The following is a 16,047-nucleotide window of genomic DNA, read 5'->3' on the forward strand; positions in this document are numbered from 1 at the left end:
AACTGGTGAAAATTATTTCTTAAAAAACAATCTTTCAGTCCCTCTAAATTGTCCCATCTAGCAGACAAAGAAATATTTATTCGGGAAAAGTGTATTAGATCTCTGTTTGAACAGGGAGAGTCGGTGGCACTTAAGCCACAACACCCCTCCCCCTCTGGGCCACTCTTCCATCTCAGCTGGATGGAGACTCTGCATGGCAGCAGTGGCCATGAAGACAGGGCTTCCTTTCTTCCCAGCTCCCAGCCACTGACTGTGTTATCTCTCTGTGCAGGGCAGGCCACAGCACTTTCCATACCTCCAAGCTCTGTGTGGCAGAGGTTAAATTCCAGGCAAGTGCTGCCAAGACGCTGGAGTCTCTCTTCCTTCACCTGGCCTCTTGTGTAGGTCAGAGGCTCTACGCAGGCAGGGTAGTCCTAGAACACGGGGCCCTTATCACTCACAGATCAGAGGTTCCACATGGCCAGAGGCAAGCCAAGAAGATCAGATGGTTACTGCCCCCACCCTGTGCCCTGCAAGGGAGCTCTGAAATAATTGGACCACTGTCCCTGCCACCCCCAATAGTGTAAAGACTTGGCCCAGGAGGAGAGGTGGGCCACAAAAACAGAAAGTGCCAAGGCTCTCACCAAGGGAGCTCGCTTTATTTGGGACACTGGTGTGAGGAAGTTCAAGTCTAAGGGCACATTTGAAAACAATGGAGATTTTGGTGGTAAGCAATTAAAATGCCCGGTAGCTCCAGGAGGATGATAAGCTAAATTGTAAGCCAAGTTTACCAGAGAGAACTGGGGAAAAAGAGTCAGCTAAGAACAGCACTCCTGGGGGCCAGACAAACCTCAAAAGCTACCTCTGCAGGGGGAGCCTGGCTGGCTCAGTCAGTGGAGCATGTGACTCTTGATCTCAGGGTTGTGAGTTCGAGCCCCACAGTGGGTGTAGAGATTACTTAATGAAATCTTAAACACACACACACACACACACACACACACAACCCCTGCAAAGAGGACCAGATTTAACTGGTTCCCACCATGGGACAATATGTGTCCTACTCCATTATAGAAAACAGTAGACCAATCAGCTGGCAATTAGTGGAACCTAACTGTCAAGTATGAATGTAGATGTGAAAATCCTAAAAAGATAAAAATGCCAATAAACTGAATCCAGCAACATATATAAGGGATATTCTAACCAAGTAGTATTTATCCCCAAAATACAGAATTGTTTAAACATCTGAAAGTTCATTAATATAATTCACCATATCAGTAAAGGACAAAAAGCACATGATCATCTCAATAGAAGCTGAAAAAGTATTTGACAATATCCAACACTCTGATATCCCTTCATGACAAAAATATTCAACAAACTAGGAATAGTAGAGAATGTCCTTAACTTGATAGAGGACATCTACCAAAAGCTCATGGCGAACATCATTAATGGTGAAAGACTGAATGCTTTTCCTCTTACCATCAGAAATAAGATAAGGAAATAAGATAATTACCTTCTAGCCAAGGCAATTAGGTAAGAAAATGAAGTAAAAGACATTCAGATTGGAAAAAGAAGTAAAATATCTCAATTTTTAGATGACATGATCTTGTATATAGAAAAACATGAAGAGTTGACTAAAAAATTATCAGAATAAACAACCTCAAAAAGGTTGCAGGCTACAGATCACATACATCAATAAGATTTCTCGATACTAGCAATGAACAATCTGAAAATGAAGTTAAGAAAATAATTCCATTTGGAGTAGCATCAAAAAGAACAAACTACCCAGGGATATATTTAACCACAAAAAGTATAAAACTTACACTCTGAAAACCACGAAACTTGTTGAAAGGATTAGAGAAGACCTCAATAAGTGGAGAGATATATTATTTTCATTGATTAGAAGATTTAATATTGTTAAGATGGAAAATTGATATGCAGATCTGTTGCAATTACTATCAGATATATGCTGGCTTTTTTGGGAGGCAGGGAGAAGCACAAATTAACAAGCTGATGCGAAAAATTCATATGGACGTACAAGGGACCCAGGATAGCCAAAACAATCTTGAATTTGAATAAAATTGGAGGACTCTCTTTACAATTTCAAAACTTACTATAAAGCTACAGTAATGAAGGCAGTGTGATTATGGCAAAGTGATAGAAGATCAGTGGAATAGAATTGAGAGTCCAGGGGCATCTGGGTAGCTCAGTCAGTTGAGCATCCAACTCTTAATTTTGACTCAGGTCATGATCCCTGGGTTGTGGGACCAAGCCCCATGTAGGGCTCCACGCTGAGCGTGGAGCCTGCTAAGGTTCTCTCTCCCTCCCTCTGCCCCCCTCCCCTGCTCACACTTTCTTGCTCTCTCTAAAATAAATAAATAAATAAATAAATAAATAAATAAATAAATAAATAAAATTGAGCATCTAGAAATAAACCTCACATTTACAATCAATTGATATTTGACAGGGAGCTGGGCAAAACAATTCAATTGGGAAAGAACAATCCCCACAAACAGTGTCACGACAACTGGATACCCAGATGCAAAAAAAAAAAAAAAAGTTGGACCCCTTCCTAATTTGAGACAAACAAATGCATCAAATAATCTAGTCGTGCAGGAAAGTGAGAGAATGAATGAAATACCATGTTCAACCATATGAAGGGGCCGCTTGAGGCCAACAATCACCATTTAAGTGATAGGCAGACCAGTCATTTTGCTTGGTGGTTTTCTCCAACCACCAGCAGGTAGGTACCACTATGATGCAGGGTGCAGAGGCAGGCAGCTGGATTTAAACAGGATTGCGATTTTGCCAATGAGTGCTACAAAGACAGAAAGGAACAAGTGAATGAAAGATAATGGCCCTCATTTACAAGGGCTGAAGGTGCAAGCTGGGGACAGCCAGGGTTGACTAGGAGCGAGAAGGTGTACAGAAGGGTCAGAGAAGAAACTGAGGATGTAGGGAGTTTTTCGACCACTGATCACAAACGCCAGAGGACACAGGAGTTTGAAGGGGTGGGCAGTGGAATCAGGAAAGAGAATTTACAGTGTCTCAGGGTTATTAATTTCCAAGGCTTTTAAGATGTCCTTATATTTCTGTAAGGAGTGACTTAAACAGGGAAAAGAGCGTGATGAGATTAGTTCTGTTGGTCCCAAGTCTGAGAGAGGTGGCAAGGCTGTCACTGTTGTGTTGGGTCAGGGTTTGGGGTGGGAGCAGCTATCTTCTATTCTTTTGTAAGTTTATTTATCCACCTTTAGAGAGAGAGAAAACGGACAGGCATGCCCACACACATACACACACACACACACACACACTCCCTCCCCCTACCCCCTGCACGTGAGTTGGGGAGGGGCAGAAAGAGCAGGAAAGAGAGAAATCCCAAACAGGCTCTGTGCGCTATCAGCTATCAGCGCAGAGCCCTACAAGACATGGGGCTTGAACTCCCAAGTGAACCGTGAGATCATGACTTGAGCTGAAACCAAGAGTCGGATGCTCAACCAACTGAGCCACCTGTGAGCCCCAGTAGTTATTCTTCTATTAAGTGCACTTGTTATCTTAACTATGCTTCATACTTTCCCAAGAGGTAGGCATTATGTTCCCATTTGGGAACAAATTGTCACAGTGCACCTTCCGTGTTACAGTGCCCACAAGTGCTTACAGCAGTGGGGCAGAGGGAAAATTATTGCATTACTTCTTCCAACACTTCTTTTTACATTAACTGGGTCTTAAAAAGCAGAATTAGACCTGTAAACTCAAAGAACAGCCTGATCGTTGCCAGAGGGTAGGAGGGGTGAGAGGATGGGCAAAATGGGTGAAGGGGAATGGCAGGTACAGGCTCCCAGGTATGGAATGGGTCAGTCACGGAATAAAAGGCACAGCATAAGGAATACAGTCAATCATACTGCAATAGTGTTGTAGGGGGACATATGGCAGCCATACTTGGTGGTGAGCACGGCATAACATTTAAACTTGTGGAATCACTATGTTGTACGCCTGAAACTAATGTAACATGTGTCAACAAAATTAATTAAAATAAATAAAAATTTAAAAATTAATTAAAAAAATAACTGACTTTGTTTCCTTAGATATCACGAAACCATCATTTTTTTGTGTGAGAAAACAAAAATCAACAGCAAAATGAAAAGCCAGAATTAGATATAACCAGTTTTAGACCCTGTTGCATATCATTTCAACACTTTTAACAGTTAATAAATTGTATGGAAGCCTATTTTTCAATAAATTATTAATAAACTTTTTTCCCCCTTAGAGCAGCTCTCGGTTTACAGAAAAATTGAACAGAAAGTATGGACATCCTCCTCGCCCTGCAGTTTCCCCTATTATTAACATCTTGCTTTCCTGTGGTACATTTGTTACAATAGATGAACTGGTCCTGATACATTACTATTAATTAAAGGCCACAGTTTACATTAGCATCTGCTCTTTATGTCCTAGAATTGTATGGGTTTTGACAAATGTATAATGTCAGTATCCATGCGTATATGTCAGTGTTATATGGAATATTTTCACTGCCCTAAAAATTCTGTGCTCCACCTACTGCATCCCTTCCTCCCTTCCTGCCCAACCTCTGGCAACTACCTTTCTCGTTCTTTCCTCATTGTCTCCATTGTTTTGCCTTTTCCAAAACATCATATAGTTGGAATCATGTAGCTTTTCATGCTGGCTTCTCTCACTCAGCGATATGCATTCCTCTGTGTCTTTTCATGTCTTCATAGCTCATTTCCTTTATTCGTTGTGTGGATGTACCAGTTTTTTGTTTTGTTTTGTTTTTTTCCATTCACCTATTGAAGGACTTCTTGGTTGCTTCCTGCTTTGGGCAATTATGAATAAGGCTATTACAAGCATTCCCATGCGGTGTTTGTGTGCACGTAAGCACCGCTGTTGGATCTCGTGGTAAGACTATGATTAGATTTGTAAGTGTTGTACCATTGCCTTGAAATCCATTGTTTCATATATTTTGTCCGGTTTTCTAGCTACTTAAGATAGGAGGGTATGTCTAGTCCCTGTTATTCCATCTTTGTTGATGGTGAAAGCCTCCCTGACACAGTTATAAGTGCTGGACCTATGAGAAGAGAACAAAATGGATACTCTTTGGCTTCAGACAGTTTTATGTTCTAGAAGGGGAGGGTAGACAATAAATACATGAAAGAAAAATAAATATGCATAAATAAATGATTTCAGAAAATGTGCATTTTAAAAAAATTCTTTTTATTTATTTTTGACAGAGAGAGAGAGAGAGAGAGAGAATGTGAGCGGGGGAGAGGCAGAGAGAGAGAGGGAGACACAAAATCTGAAGCAAATTCCAAGCTCCGAGCTGTCAGCACAGGGCCCTACTCGGGGCTGGAACTCAGAGACTGCAAGATCATGACCTGAGCCAAAGTCAGACGCTTAACTGACTGAGCCGCCCAGGAACTCTGAAAAATGTGTATTGATAAAATAAGATGGTAAAGTGATAGATAAGCAGATAGAAAGGCATCTCTGGAGAGGTGATGTTTGAGGAGACAGATTACAAGAAGGAGGCTACCGCTTGAAGAGTTAAGAGTGTTCTAAGACAAAGGATCTATGATAACTCCAAAAGCCTCAACACAGAAGGAAGCTTGACTTGTTTGGTAGGACATATACAAGGCCAGTGTGGCTGGAGTATATTTGGGAGATGAGGTTGGTGAGGTAGGTAGGTTGAGCTTACAGTAAAAAAATGGCCTTGTAGACCACTGTTCCAATTACCTATCACTGCATAACAAAATATCCTAGAAGTTAGTGGCATAGAACAACAACAATCATTAATTTTGCCCATGAATCTGGGGACACCTGAGGTCAGCTAGGCAGCTCTTACTATGGGGTCTCTCACAGTCAGGTGGTGGCTGAAGCCAGGATTATTTCAGAGCTTCTGCATTCACATGTCTGGCTAGGAGACAACTGGAAGCTGGAACATTTCTGGCTCCTTGGCTTTCTCTCTCCACATGGACGTGGGGTAGCTCAGTTTCAGTGGCTAAAGGTTTTCAGAGCAAGAGAAACTGGCAGAAGCTTCAGGGTACTTCCAAACCTATCTCTGAAAGTCACACAGTGTCCCTTCTACCATATCTGGTTCATTGAGGTAGTCACAAAGATTCACTCAAGTCCAAGGGGGAGGGAAAGCAGACTCACCTTCTTGGTAGAAGAGTGTCAAATAACCTGTGAATGTGTTTTGAAGTCACCATGGTCATTCGAAAGGGTTTGGATTATATTTTTACAATGAGCCGAAATTGGATGTTCAACCAACTGAGCTACACAGGCGCCCCATTGATGGGTTTTTAACAAGGGAATGACATGTAATGATTTACAATTTTAAAAGACTGTTCCATCAAGATTACTAGATACAGGGGCGCCTGGGTGGCTTAGTCGGTTAAGCGTCCAACTTTCGCTTAGGTCATGATCTCGCGGTTCGTGGGTTCGAGCCCCGCGTCGGGCTCTGTGCTGACTGCCAGCTCAGAGCCTGGAGCCTGTTTCAGTCTGTGACTCCCTCTCTCTCTGACCCTCCCCTGCTCATGCTGTCTCTCTCTCTCCTAGAAATAAATAAAACATTAAAAAATTAAAATTAAAAAAAAAGATTACTAGATACAAAATAAAGACGCAAAAATCAATTGTATTTGTACACATCAGCAAAAACAATTAGAAAATAAAATTTAAGAAATAATACCCTTTATAAGAGTGTTAAAAAAATATACTAACTACCCAGAGATAAATCCAACAAAATGTCTAAGACCTTTGTGTAGAAAACTATAAAATTTTACTGAGAGAAACTAAAGACTAATGAAGGGATATCATGCCAAGGATATATTCCAAGAGATATGATTTCTTTTTCTTTTATTTTAGAAAGAGAGTATGAGCAGAGGAGAGAGGCGAAGGGAGAGAGAACCTTAAGCAGTCCCCATGCTCAGTGCGGAGCCTGATGTAGGGCTTGATCCCAGGGGGGAGCCCAATGTGGGGCTCAATCCCACAACCCTGGGATCATGACCTGACCCAAAATCAAGAGTCAGACACTCAACCAACTGAGTCACCAGGCGCCCTAAGAGATAGCATTTTCAAGGACTATAAGACCAATTATTATAAAGATGTCAGTTTTTCTCAAATTGGTCCATAGATTCAGTGCAATACCAATCAAAATACCATGGCTTTTTCTGGAGAAAAATTCTAATTCTAATTCTAAAATGTATATGGAAATATTAAGGATCAAGAATAGAAAGCCACTCTTGAAAAAGGAGGAGGAAGAAAAGGAAGAGAGGAGGAAGGGCTTTCTCGACTTGACATAAGCCTTATTATAAAGCCAGTGTGACTCATTATTGTGGCAGTGTGATATTGCAGCAGAGAACACAGAAAAATAGACAGACAAACAGACCAATGTAATAAAAGAGCCCAGAAACAGACCCATGCACATATGGATACTCGATTTAAGTCAAAGATAGCATTGCGAAGGGAGGGGGGAAAGGAGGGTCTCTTCATAAAATGGAGCTGGAGTAATTGGGTATCCAAATGGAAAGAGGGAAGAAGGGAGGGAGGAAGGCATATACTCTTGACCATATGCGCTGGGCGACATGTACAAGAATGTTTGTAGCAGCATTATTCATAATATCCTAAATTAGAGTCACCCAAAATTCAACAGTAGGATGGATAAATAAAATTCATAAAATAAGAGTATTTTACAGCAATGAAAATAAACTGTAGTCTTATACAGAATAGATGACTCTTAATTAAAAACATAATATTGAATGAAAGAAGCCAGATACACAACACATGTGATTTCACTTACAAAAAAAACCACAACCAGGAAAAAAATTTAGTGATGTAGGATACAGTGGTAAAATTATTGGGGGGGGGGGATTCCACCAGCAAACATTTGTTTTTTTCCTGCATTGTTATATTTTTTAAAATAATGCAAAATTTTAAAATTAAAAAAAAATGTAAAAGGTCAGACTTCTGGCCTTTCTTGAAAGTTGGAGGCTTGGCAAGGCGGGCCTAAATTCCCCTCTGGCAGTGCTTGGGTGGATGAGAGATACAGTAATAAAATTATAAAGAAAGGCAAGTCAATATAGCTGTTATCTCTATAAAGGAGATAGGGGTTAACATGAGGAAGGGATTATGGGGCAAATCTTCTAGAATGCTAGCTACATTCTATTTCTTTAACTTGATGGTGGCTATGTGCTATTTGCTTTATAATAAACTACAGAGTAGCTGTACATGCATGTTTCAGGTACTCCTTTATCTTCATGTTATATTTCACAAGAAAAAAGTTTTAAAAAACCAAATTCACCTTGGCTACTGTCTTAGCAGACAAGTGTGCAAGTAGGAAGTCCAGTTGTCCAGTAAAGACATGATGGGGGCTTGGACTAGAGTTGGGAAGTAGTCAGATTTAGGAAAGATTTCAGAGATAACAGGACTTGGTGTGGAATATGAAGGGGAAAAAAAGCTGAAACAGCAAGCACACTGACAGTCATAAAATATAGCAAGGGAGTAGGTATAATAGAATTAACAAAACTTTGGAAACTGAAACATTAATGTGAAATGCTAAACTGTGTGAGTGGATACTAGATGGAGAACTTTTGTCCAACTGATTAGGAGAGGCTTCAGAGAGGGGCACTTGGGTGGCTCGGTCGGCTAAGCATCTGGCTTCGGCTCAGGTCATGAGCTCACAGTTTGTGGGTTTGAGCCTCGCATCAGGTTCTGTGCTGACAGCTCAGAGCCTGGAGCCCACTTCGGATTCTGTGTCTCCCTCTCTCTCTGCTCCTCCCCTGCTTGCACTCTGTCTCTGTCTCTCAAAAATGAATAAATGTTAAAAAAAAATTTTTTTAAAGGAGGGGCTTCAGAAGAAAGTTGGAAATACAAACACTGGACATAGATGAATATGCACTGGGGAATAGATGGTCGTTTCAACAAATGGTGCTGGGAAAACTGGACAGCCACATGGAAAAGAATGAAACTGGACCACTCTTTAAAAATAAACTTCAAATGGATTAAGGACCTAAATGTGAGATCTGAAACCATAAAACTCCTAGAACAGAACATAGGTGGTAATTTCTTTGACATTAGCCATAACAACATTTTTCTGGATATGTCTCTTAAGGTAAGGGAAACAAAAGCAAAAATAAACTACTGGGACTACATCAAAATAAAATGCTTTTGCATAGTGAAGGAAACCATCAACAAAATGAAAAGGCTCCTAATAAGTAGGAGAAGATATTTGCAAATGATACATCTGAAAAGGGTTCATATCCAGACTATATAAAGAACTGATACAATTCAAGACTAAAAAAACTCCACAAATAATCCCTTTACAAAATGGGCACAGGACCTGAACAGATATTTTTCCAAAGAAAATATACAGATGGCCAACACACACATGAAAAGATACTCAACATCACTAATCATCAGGGAAATGGAAATCAAAACCACAATGAGAGATCACTCTATACCTGTCTGAATGGCTAAAATAAAAAAGACAAGAGGGGTGCCTGAGTGGCTCAGGCAGGTAGTCCAACTTCAGCTCAGGTTATGATCTCACTGTCTATGAGTTCAAGCCCCACGTCAGGCTCTGTGCTGACAGCTCAGAGCCTGGAGCCTGCTTCGGATTCTGTGTCTCCCTCTCTTTCTGCCCCTCCTCTACTTTCACTCTGTCTCTCTCTCTCTCTCCCTCTCTCTCAAAAATAAATAAACATTAGGGGTGCCTGGGTGGCTCAGTTAGTTTTAAGTGCCTGACTTCGGCTCAGTTCATGATCTTAAAGTTTGTGGGTTCAAGCCCCGTGTCAGGCTCTGTACTGACAGCTTGGAGCCTGGAGCCTGCTTCAGATTCTGTGTCTCCCTCTGTCTTTGCCCTTTCCCTGCTCACGTGTGCTCTCTCTCTCTCAAAATAAATAAACATTAAAAAAAGTTTAAATAAACATTAAAAAATTAGACTAAAAAGACAAAGAAATATGTGTTGATGGATATGGAGATAAAGGAACCCTCATGACTGTTGGTGGGAATGTAGATTGGTATAGCCACTGAGAAAATGGTATGGAATTTCCTCAAAAAATTAAAACAGAAATATCATATGATCTAGTAATTCCACAATAGGGTACTTACCCAAAGAAAAATGAAAACACTAATTTGAAAAGTTATATGCACCCCTATGCTTATTTAAGCATTATTTATAATAGCCAAGATGTGGAAGCAATTCAAGTGTCCATCGACAGATGAATTGATAAAGAAGGTGTGGTATACACAGAATGGAATATTACTCAACCATAAAAAGGATGAGATCTTGCCCTTTGTGACCACATGGATAGGCCTAGACAGTATAATACTAAGTGAAATAAGTCAAAGACAAATAGCATATGATTTCACATATATTTAGAATCCAAAAAACAAACCAAATAAACAAGCAAACAAAAAAGCAGAAACAGACTCATAAATACAAAAAAAAAAGTGATGATTGCTGGAGGGGAGGGAGGTAAGGAAAAGCACCTAATAGATGTAGGAGAAGGGAAGATTCAGGCTTCTAGTTATGGAATGAACAGGTCATGGGAATAAAAAATTCAGCAAAGGGAAGATAATCAATGGGGTGAAAAAAAGAATGAAAAGTTGAGAAAACAAAACTGGGCATAGATTGTGGAGGAAATGGAAGAGGGGATGATACAATTAAAGGGAGGTAGTTGACAGACTACAGGTAGATACTGTGTATTGTTCTGAACTCTTTTGCACATTATTTTGAGACACTGCATACATTACCCCTCAAATAGGCTTTTAATCTACTCATGCTATCATCTGAATCCACAATGAAAGGTGTAGTACATTACTTCCAACACATGCCAGAAAGTCTGACTGAACTATGAAACCTTGAACAAGCACATCACACAGCTCCTAGAGCCCAGGACCAGCCATGGTCAGCCAGCATGACAAGCACATGATCCGGGTTGCCTGTGCAGCAATGCCTCCATACTGTGTAGTACATATTAATAGCTTTTATGTTATTGAACTAATTTTAACATTAGGATGTTACTGGAAATTTTATTTTTGATACCTTTTCTCATTGGATAGACTGATGAGCTGGGGGAACAAAGGCGGGGGGTAATATAGAAATGATGTCTAGAAACAGAAGTTTGTGGGAAGGGAGACTTCCCAGTCAACCCACTTTATCTAGGAAGGCTTCCTGCATGAGTCAGAGTTGATTTGAGAATCATCCAGAATTAACAATAGAAGGAGGGAGGATCTTTTTCAGGCTTGTGGGAAAATGAGAGCAGGATAAGCAGTGATTTTAAAACTCTTTGGAGTCTCTGATTTAGGCATGACTCTCTCTTTCAGACGCATTAAATGTCTTATGACATTAAAAAGCGTACTGTTGGGCTGAATGAGAGTGAACTTTGCTTTGACAGGTGTTTGAGATGCCAAAAGAGCCCTTAAAAGAACTGAAAGTGAAGACACTGAAAGCTAATGGAGGACAGAACAACCAAGGGAAGAGTCTCTATTACTAACCTACAGTGGTCCTCCTTATCCACAGAGGATTGGTCCAAGACCCCCAGCAGACGCCTGAAAGCACACATAGTCCCCAACTCTACATGTACTACGTTCTTTCACATACATACATACCTATGATAACGTTTCATTTCTAAATTAGCCATGGTTAGAGAGATTAATGACAATAACAAAAGCCCAATTACAGCAATGTGTTGTAATAAAAGTTACATGAACGTGGTTCCTCTCTCTCTCAAAATATCTTATTGTACTGTACTCACCCTTCCTGCGATGATGTGAGATGAGAAACTGCCTACATGATGAGATGAAGACAGTGACTGACAGAGGCATGGTGAGGTAGCCTTAGGCTGCTATTGACCTTGTGGCCATAAATCAGGGTGATCCGTTTCCTGCCTGCCTTTGGCACTGGTAACTGAAACCCTGAAAGTGAAATCACGCATAAGAGGGGACTGTTGTAGAGCCAAAATAAGATAACAGCTAATGTTCATCTAATGTTTACTGTAAACCAGGCACACTTCTAAGGGCTTTACCTGTATCGACCTATTTAATTGTCACAGCAGTGCTGTGAGATCATCCCCATTTTATAAGTGAAACCTAGGTACTTAGAGATTGCTTAACTAAATTGGCTGAGTTCGCACAACTGGAATTTGAAGCCAGGCATTCTGACTCCAGAATCCATACTCTTCACCAAGGTGTCTTTTTCTTAGAAAAAGAGGAAAAGATAGCATAAATTCTGGAACTTCTTTATGATTCGTCATACTGCAAACTATGGTGGCATTTTAATATGAAATACAGAGATGGTTATCTCCTCTACTTCACCCCTATTGCTTATTCCTTTGGCTTTCTAACCATATTATTCTCTAGGGTGATTCTAGGGTGTAGCTGACCTCAGCTCTATTTTATATTATTATTATTTCATTTTATTATTTTTTTAGCAGTCTCCACACTCAGCAGGAGCCCAACACCGGGCTTGAACTCACCACCCTGAGATCAACACCTGATCTGAGATCAAGAGTCGGACACTTGAGGGACTGAGCCACCCAGGCACCCCTTCAGCTCCTTTTTCCTTTTTAATCTAACATATATTTGCTTTAAAAAAAATTCCACATATTTGAAAAAGATCCGGTGAGGGTTTTAAGTTAAGGATTCAAGATAAACAATCAGATACTTGGCTTTGAAGATTATTGAAATACCTTACAGCTACTATTGGATTTGGCGTGCTAATGTTCATTAAACTGCAGCACTTTGAGGATTGTTCAGGAATGGCTGATAAACTAATTACCAGAGGTCACAAGAGCTGCCATAATTGACAGTCTTCAAACTCCTTACACTCCGGAGTGTGAAATGCAGCAGGAAAACGAGGCAACTTCCAAATCAGGGAAGATGGAGAATGGTATTACAAAAGTAACTTTCCTGCCGGGCTCCAGAGTTCCTACATATTTAATAAGCTACAAACTACAAAACGCGATAAAGCCATCGAAGCTTTTCCACACATGGTCACACCTACCCAGGCTAACGGGAAAACAGATCTTAACTGGAGCCAGAGTTGCTGTTCCTCAAATAATGCGCAAGGGTTTCCTGAAAAGCCACAGCGAACCAATTCTAACCCTGGTCCACAACTGCTTTTTAAAGTCTCCCCCAGAAATGCTCTCCTTCGGCCGAGGCGCTTGCTGGTTTCCTCCTCCGCAGGTTTCCCCATTCTCCGCTCTGGACGTCAGCCTCGGCGCCCCGAGGCCAGCGCAGAGGGAGGGGAAGCAGAGCGGAGGGAGAGAGGAGAGCGAGCGAGGGAAATGGTCAAGTCCTCCTTAACTCTGGGCCCCCTCGCGGGCCTCACCCCTCCTCCCGGGGGCTGAGATTGGAGAGGAAGTGGGAAGGCTCCAATCTGTTCCTCACACCAGCGCCCTCATGCCCCCACCCTTCTCCGCAGCTCGGGGCTTCGGCGCGCCTCATCCCCGCCCCTCACCCCGGGAGAGGAGCGGGCGCCGCGGCAGGGCTCGCGGNTAAAAATCCCGAAGATGGAGGTGCTCTCCCCGGCTTCTCCTGGTGGCCTGAGCGACGGAAATCCATCGCTGTCCGACCCTTCCACGCCTCGGGGTGCCTCCCCGCTCGGGCCGGGCAGTGCGGCGGGCTCGGGGGCAGCGGCGTCTGGGGGTCTCGGGCTGGGGCTGGGGGGCCGCAGGGCCGCCTCCTCCTCGNAGCCATGTACGAGCGCGTGTCCCGGGCCCTGGCCGAGCTGGGCTACGAGCGGACCCCTTCCCAGTGCCGGGAGCGCATCAAGGTAACCGGCCGCCCGGCCTGGGGCAGCGAACCAGAGGCAGAGAGAAGGCGGGGAAGCGGGCCTCGGGGGCGGGGGCCGGTCTGAGCGCAGGGCTCCCCTCCGGGGCCCGGTGGGCGATTCGCATCTCCTCCGCCTTTTTCTTCTTTCCCTGGGAAGGGGGCTTTTTTCCAGATGGCCGCCAGCCCGTAGGTTTCCTGAGTTTGAAGTTGGGCGTGTCTGCCGCCGCCCCTCTTTCTTGCCAATTGATGTTCCTACGCTCTGAAGTTGGTAGTTTCTCATTGTGCGCTGTGCGGCAGTTCCCCGTGTCGCTGGCGCCTCTCGCCCCCACCGCCGGGGCCCCTCGCTTTGTTCCAGGCTGAGGGGCTCCCAGGCCGAGGCTTACCAGTCGGGGCGGAATTAAGGAAGGATAGGAGAGGGGGCCCGGTGAGCCCTCAGTTTAGGAATTTTTCACATGAGTGGCAGTGCCGAGCCACGCAAAAAGCGCCTTTGGACGACTGGTCTTTGTGTCAGTCGCCTTGCTTTTCTAACTTGAGCTTCGAAGGGTAAGACTTGAGATGCTTTGGAGAATCGAAGAGGCTTGATTGTAGTCAGATAGTGTATTGTTATCGTGGAGTTAGGGGCGCAATTAAAGTTAGCCTGGCTGAGAGAGTTGGTCTGCAATTTGTGGAGTGTCGATGCCTCCAGAGTTAGGTTGGCTTGAGGCCCTTCTATGCTTTTGACTACGCTCCTTCACGAAAGCCAGTTTTTCCCTCCTCTAGTTATTGTGCCGGATGTGGTGAAAAGTAAAGCTCTCAGTGTGCATCTGGCTATCATTGTGGATCTGAGTGTTTAGAGACAGAGGCTTAATTTGGGCTAGACATTTTCATCACCAGCCAGGTGATTTTTTTTCGTTGTTTGTTTTGACCTTTAATCTGGGCTTTCAGATTTGTGTTATTGGCAGATAGGGAGTTGTCTTCTAGGTAGGCTCGTTCCCTTGTCATAGCGTCTGCTAAAAGATTCTGGTAGGAATCTTTCTCCCAGTTTTCAATGAACTACTTCTGGTTAATAGTCCTAGTATCCGTGTATTTCTTCTCTGGTAGGGATGACACTCCCCCCGAGCTCCTTGGGGGGTAAAAACCCAGTGAGAACAATCGCAGTCACACTAACAGAGGAGATTGTTCCAAAGTTGGAGAGATCCAAAGTTGGAAGGAATGTTCATCCCGGGACATTGTTGCTTAGAAAATTTGGTGCAGAAACTAAGATATTTCAAACTTCTTGACTGTCATTCAGGGAATTTGGCACCCATTTCTCAATTACAAAATTGAATTGGTTTACTTGATAATGTTTACCTTTAGGTCTTCTTATGGCCCTCTCTTTTTTTACCCCCTTAACAAGGGTGTCATTAAAGTAGTAGTTTATAGACAGGATTAAAGTAGCAGCTAATAGTAGCCTGTGTTCTGAATCTCATTCATTGTTCTATTAAAGAATAGAGTTATAAATTCAATTTCAAGGTCATTAAGGTTAAATTTCTGGGAGCTTTTGCACCGGGCTGGTTAGCATCCACCCATGAAATTTTTGTGAGTTTAGAAGTGTGCTTAGGCATTTGTAACTGTTTTAGCTTGATTGGTTTTTGTCCATAGAAATTTCCCAATCAAAATGGAAAAGTGTTGTGCAATAAAAACCTCACTGAATATAAATCTCCATAAAACTGTTTCTCAAACAACAGGAAATAACTGGCTGGGTTGCATCTTTGTCCAATTACGAGAAGTATAACCTAAAGCAAGGAAAGGAGATTGGGTTTCTCTGAAGAATTTTTTAAAAATTTTTAAATTTTATTTATTTTGAGAGAGAGACAGCATGAGCAGAGGAGGGGCAGAGAGAGAATCCCAAGCAGGCTTCATACTGTCAAAGCAGAGCCCAAAGCAGGGCTCAAAGTCACAAACCATGAGATCATGACCTGAGCCAAAATCAGGATTCACATGCTTAACCACCTGGGCCACCCAGGCGCCCCCTCTGAAGAATTTTTAAAAGAGAATCCTTTTTATCCATTTTCAAATCGATAAGACCAAACTGACCTCAAGCTCTTAGAATATTTTGAAAACATGTTGACAGTGACAAGGAGGGTAGATGACTGTATGTACATGTTTTTTCTTTATTTGTTAAGTGATTTCAACCAAGGAACCAGAGATCTTCATTAACAGTGTTGGTCTTTCCTGCCAGAATTATAAGCTCTATAAGGACAGGTTCTGGTTTCTCTTATTCACTGCTTTATTTCCAGTGCCTAGTACATGGTAGACACTGGATACATATTTATT

At 42.3% G+C, this 16,047-nt stretch overlaps 1 protein-coding gene across 1 annotated transcript in view; it reads left to right on the forward strand.

The window, feature by feature from the left end:
* Positions 1 to 13,235: 13,235 nt before the first annotated feature.
* The window catches only part of MSANTD2 (Myb/SANT DNA binding domain containing 2), a 31,809-nt gene continuing 28,997 nt past the window's right edge, over positions 13,236 to 16,047 (forward strand). The window contains 3 exon segments of the mRNA XM_077756618.1: positions 13,236 to 13,472; positions 13,475 to 13,668; positions 13,671 to 13,753. Of these exon segments, the coding sequence (XP_077612744.1) occupies positions 13,381 to 13,472; positions 13,475 to 13,668; positions 13,671 to 13,753 (369 nt within the window). The 5' untranslated portion in view covers positions 13,236 to 13,380.

Source organism: Crocuta crocuta, unplaced genomic scaffold (genome assembly GCF_008692635.1).
Source record: "Crocuta crocuta isolate KB4526 unplaced genomic scaffold, BGI_CrCroc_1.0 scaffold172, whole genome shotgun sequence".
NCBI lineage: Eukaryota > Metazoa > Chordata > Mammalia > Carnivora > Hyaenidae > Crocuta > Crocuta crocuta.